Raw genomic sequence first — 6,000 nt, 5'->3', positions numbered from 1 at the left:
ACTTTTCAGAAACTATAGCGGATGCAAAGAGCAAAGAGGATGCTATGGAAAACTTGGTCTCTAGGGTGGAAGCATTCTTTCGTTTTTCTTTTATTGATGTCTTGAGAAGGCAACTTGCCTTAATCAAAGTGCAGTTACGATGGATGAAACTGATGAGACAAGGAATATGAAAAGTAACATGCTCATGATTGCTACATGTGCAATCAACCATCTTTGCTGCACTTAAAGAAAATAGTCACCTATGATGTCTATGTAGTTGTGACATTTATCCTTTTCATTTGTTTTCTGAAGTTTTTGAAGTGCAGTCATAATATTTGTCTTTAAACAAAAACTTGACTGCAAAAAGAGACGCTCTAGTACATTTGCTACACAAAGTAGTTTCTCTCTATCTACTTCTTGATCTACATTTTTGCGTTGGATTTGCTAATAAAATATTCTGATCTTCAGATGCTCTCTGATATCTATAGGGTAAATCGTATTCCAGAGAGGAGTTCATACTATATCAAGGAATACAAATTCAGATTGGAGCAACTTCCCGCATATTTACAGAGAAGACCAGAGGTTTAATGCATTCAATATCATTTCTCGTCATCATCCAGTAATTAATGTCATCAAATCCCAGATAGTAACTCCACAATTTATATAATCATGCCTTGCATTGGAAAAGCCTCTGAGGCATCTCCTTTTGCTAGTAAACCACAACAGGAGTCGTATAGGTTTAGGGTTCCTTTGCTAGAAAGTCGACTCAAGCACACATTTATTTTTTATTGATTGATTTATTTACTTATTGCTAAATTGTTTAATGCCAATTCTCAGTGAAGGCGTGTTCATTGATTTACTTGATGTTATATGCAGTGTTTTCTCTTCTGAAATTTCATGCTATCTCTTCAGGGAAAATGATAAATGCATCTATTATAAAAGTGAGATTTTTGCCGCTCAGCATTCAGATCAAACGTTATTCATATATGTGTATGTCATTAAACCCTCACTGTGTCCAGAATTGCAAAGAAAATTCTATGATATTGCATATTTTTTTTATTATATTCCGGATCTTGTAAAGATGAATAACCCCAGGGTGTTCTGTAAAGTTGAATAACCCCATAATCAAACTTGTAAAGTTGATTAACCTGTTGTTTGAATCAAGCGAAAAAAGTGATGGAAACAGAAACAAAAGTAAAAATGCAGAACATTTATTTATAAATACATAAATGCAAGTAAAAAGTTTAAAAAAATAGAGATGTAGATGAAGATCAGAGGATATAATCCATAACTAATTTAATTTGTATTGGTCAGCGTAACACCGCAAAAAGCCTAAAACGTATTAGTACTATTTCTTTCACGCCACATATACTCTTGCAGATACGAGTTTAAGAATTCTCGTTTACAGCCATGCATGCTTTTAATATGTGCTTTTATTTTATTCCAGTAGCTCTCGATTGCTTGCGTGTGCACACCGGTAGTCTTATCAACAAAGTTGATAGAATGATTGACAGTATGATGTGACAGACCTAGTTCTTTTTCAAATAAGCCTTCCACTGATCACTATATACAATTGTTTGAGGGTAAACGACTTTCCTAATTATTGGCAATGGTGTAAGTGCGTTCCGAGACTCGACTATTTCCATGTATCCTAACGACGGTGTCGTTGAGGTATCCATAATACCAAAAACCCATAGGGGTTTGCTTGGTACCCGTCCTCTGTGAAATTTCGGTTTGTGCGAGAAGCAAGACTCGTCAATCTGTACCGTTAACCAGATCCACCTAGCTTGATTGGATTGTTTTCGAAGTATTGAGAACACACCTCACGACAGAAATTGTGGATATCAATCACAGTCACTCTTGAATAAATCAGAAAATTAACTGAGTGAGTTACACTTGTTTGCTCGCACCAAAAGAAAATAGCTTCCACCCACTTCTGCAATGAAAGTTTGGAACGGAAGAAAAATTAATCTTTACGAATACTTTCATATTGCTTATATTTCTCACAATCTTTAAACTAGCACTTCCATGCATATTTATCTTGTAGTACAGAACGGTTAGTCCATTTCATATTCTTATCACAGTGCTTGCACTTCAACTCTCTTCTTAAAAGTCCATGCCGCTTCATCCAATTTATTACCGGAAGAGGATCTTCTACCAATAAAGGTTTAACAATATTCTGATAAATAGCACGATCCATTTCGAGGGTGTTATACTTTTCTAATGAGGTCCTTCTTGCTTTGTTACATAATAGGAAACAGAATTTGAAGTAAAAAAAAGGCAATGCTAATGACTACGTGACTAAAACAAGCGAAAACAACTAACTAACTCTTAAGTATAAACAATCTCTATAAACAGCTTGTAAAGCGACCACAACGAATAAGTACTATCTTGAAGTCTAAATTACCCTATAACTACCTTGTAAAGATGAATAACCCCAGGGTCCTCTTGTAAAGTTGAATAACCCCATAATCCAACTTGTAATTTTGAATAACCCCAGCGGAAACATGATTCCTGAAACATAGTCTATTCCATGACAATCGGCTGAAATGTTATATAATATATATATATATATATATATATATATATATATATATATATATATATATATATATATATTTATATATATATATATTCTTATCACATCACCATGATTCTTATATACGCATTAAGCTACACATGTCCTTTAATATCTAATTCACTACCTCGGAATGATATATTTGATATATGTTAACCGAAGGGGAATTTTATAGTTGAAAGAAATTCGTCGGCTCGTAGGCGCGAACCACGGAACCAAGAGTTCAGGACGTACAGTGAAGTGTGTTAAACCACAAGGCTATTGTGCTAGCCTTGTGGTTAAAGAACTTCACCGTACATCATGATTTCTTGGTTCCGTGGTTCGCACCCATGAGCTGACGAATTTCTTATCAACTAGAAAATTTTCCTTCGGTTAACATATTTGAAAATTTATTAATTCCAAGGTAGAGCGAATAGTAGATATTCAAGGACATTAGCTTGAGGTGTATATATATATATATATATATATATATATATATATATATATATCTATATATATCTATATATATATATATATATATTAAAAGTTCAGGAATGAAAAAGTTTTTCTTTAGCATCTAAAGGTAAAACCGAGTAAATGAGATGAAAATTCAGCGAAAAGCTAAGGAACAAAACGCGACAAGTGAAACTGACGTGTGCATTTATACCCATCGAAAAAAAAAGGAAGCATTACAAGACTTCGTCACTTCAATTCCACCACCAGCAATGCAAAACAAGAGCAACTATCACAGTCACCATGGCAGGTGAAGTGACGAAAGAATCCCGAATAACGGGATATTACACGGAACTGAATAAATTCATTGAGAACTCCAACAATCAGAAGATCATCAAGACAGCTAATAAAAGTAAGTCTGAAATATATTTCTTGTGAAAGCCAGAGAGCTGACTCATGAAGACCCGAGATGGTTGACGGAGCCTTGTCAAGACATCTGTCAAAAATCTCCACCTGAGGCCAGAGACAAGTCCATCGACTTGGTGGCTCGGAGACATACCGCTTTGTGCAATAGGTATTGCCTTATAATTACACATAAGTTTTGTTATGTACGATTGACGTTGCTGTTGGCCAGTGGGGCCAAAACCCCCAGGGCAGGCCACAAGGCCTACGTCCAGGCAAGGTTAAAGGAAGCTTAGGTTAGGGTATGATGGCCCGAATGGGCATACTGGTAATGCAGCACGAGTTCTTGTCCCTTTGTGATAGCCTAGCATGTGAACCAGTAAAACTACAATAGGTACATAGGGGGAAACACTGCAGTGGATCCATAGTCATCGCGTGGATCAGCCTTATTCACTTGATATTTAATTGGTAAAACAAGAATACAATTACCGTATATACTCGCATATTATGCGACTTTTTGAAACCTAATTTTGAAGGTAATTTTAAAGGGGTCGCATCATACACGCGGTATAAAATTGCGTACTGTCTATGCTTTCCCAAATCGGCAGATTGCGATAGTTACTACCGGAGGAAAACAGTAGATTCTTTTTAAAAAGTTATGCTTTACTTGTACTTCACTATATCCAATATATGTAGCATTCTCATATTACTATTGTATTTTTAAAAGACAAAAGAGCGATCGTGCGCCATTTGCATATTTTGGTTTATACAGCATGTTTAAACTGTTCTAGACTAACCATCTATAATTTCCAAATCAGTTGTTAAGGCACAATACCGAAGGAATTTTTACTTTTTGTTTTACTCGGTAAAAGAAACATTTGTTACTTGAACTATTATTTTTATTTTAGGATACGCAGTTAAGTGAAAATTTATTAAAGTAAAAAAAAATGCATAAAATTAATAAATTAAAATCCTCCCAAGTCACTCTCCGTGTCCGTACCATCAAATACTGCTCTGAATTCTTCGCCATGAACGCAGTCATATTCGTCATCTTCCAGTTCTTTGATCATTTCATATATAGTCTTGTCACCGTGGCGAGCTCTCTGGCGTGGCTTTTAAAGATCTGCCCTTATGCTAAACAACAACTGCCCGTGTTTGACAGACCTTTGAATGTCCTTGAGCAAAAACCCCCGAGGCGATAATTTATAAGATTATAAGGAGTTTTCATTCCCAGGTACTTTAATCTCCCTCTTCGGCGCTCTGCTCTCTCTCATCTCTCTCTCTCTCATCTCTCTCTCGCTTCTCTCTCTCTCTCTCTCTCTCTCTCTCTCTCTCTCTCTCCTAAACCTCAGCTGTCCGAGCGAGAGCTTTTTTTATGGGACAACATAGGCCCGCATTTCGCATTTTCCATACCTAATTATTTTTGTATACGATTGCCCTTTCTCGGCTGTGAAGTTGATGTCTATCCATGGCTGTGAGATGACCAGGAATAACTTGTAGTCGGTGTCAAAGTCACTCCACACTTCAGTCAGGCCAAAACTTTGCATTCAAGCAATATTCAGTCATTGTTTCCTATCTATTATTTTTTGTCTCAGAGAGAGAGAGAGAGAATCTGTTTGTATACGATGTTTATTTTTTTCTCGTCGTCAAACTTACTCTGTTATGCTTTATTTCATATTTCCTTGCTCACCAATTATTCTATACCTACGATATTAAGAAATCAAGATATGTGTAGAAGGGAGAACTGCCTCCAGACTGTACAGTAGGATGGATTTAAACGACGCGGAACTGGTTGAAATATTCGCAACAGCACCAAGATGAGATGCCATGGTGATAGAAAATCTGACTCCGTTTCTGTTATTGCATAAAAAAAACTTTATCAATCGTGAACTTACGTAATTTATTTAGAATTCTGCGTAACGGAAAAGATAATATTTGATATCTGTAATGGGAAAAATGGTTTTATCTCTGTTGTTGTTATAAATTTGGCAGATATGCGATCAAACACGTGGGAGGACCAAAACAGCCCAGCCAGAGAGCTCGGCTCATTTTGTAAATACTATTGTTGCGTATTATAGGCTTACCCGATTCGTTTGGGTGTGCGCTGCAGCTGCTGCTACTGCTACTCAAATAATCGCATATTAATAAACATTACCTTAATATAATTCATCTAGCCCTAAATCCCCAAAAACCGCACCAAAATTTACCACATTGGCAACCCTGTTACCTCCTATTCTGTCCGCCAGTTGGCAACACTGTCGTTGACAGATACGAAAACCTTCCCTCAAATCAGTTGTTAACGAGCGCCCGTGTTGTTTACATCACGGCCGCTCTTTATAAATTTCCTTAAACATTTTTTGTGCCTTTAAAGCTTTCATTATTTGTTAAATGAAAACTTTATATGAATTGACCACTTCACTTGCATTACATCACGAAATAGTGAATTAACTTTGATTTCTGTTGTGGTTCTTATCTTAAATTACGAACTTTTGCGCGACCCGGAAATACTGACCTGTCCAATTCTACAATGGATTACTAAGAAATTACGATGCTTCCTTCTGCCAGCAACATCAGGAACTGCCCGGTTTGTGGGACAAGGATGAGTAGCA

General features: G+C 36.4%; 1 protein-coding gene across 1 annotated transcript in view; it reads left to right on the top strand.

The window, feature by feature from the left end:
• The first annotated feature begins 3,244 nt into the window (after positions 1 to 3,244).
• The window catches only part of LOC135221717 (signal recognition particle subunit SRP72-like), a 73,235-nt gene continuing 70,479 nt past the window's right edge, over positions 3,245 to 6,000 (top strand). The window contains exon 1 of the mRNA XM_064259504.1: positions 3,245 to 3,401. Within this exon, the coding sequence (XP_064115574.1) occupies positions 3,293 to 3,401 (109 nt within the window). The 5' untranslated portion in view covers positions 3,245 to 3,292. The remainder of the gene's footprint in view (positions 3,402 to 6,000) is intronic.

This window comes from Macrobrachium nipponense, chromosome 20 (genome assembly GCF_015104395.2).
Source record: "Macrobrachium nipponense isolate FS-2020 chromosome 20, ASM1510439v2, whole genome shotgun sequence".
NCBI lineage: Eukaryota > Metazoa > Arthropoda > Malacostraca > Decapoda > Palaemonidae > Macrobrachium > Macrobrachium nipponense.
Note: the sequence above shows the minus strand (reverse complement) of the source record. Positions and strands in the feature narration are given on the sequence as shown.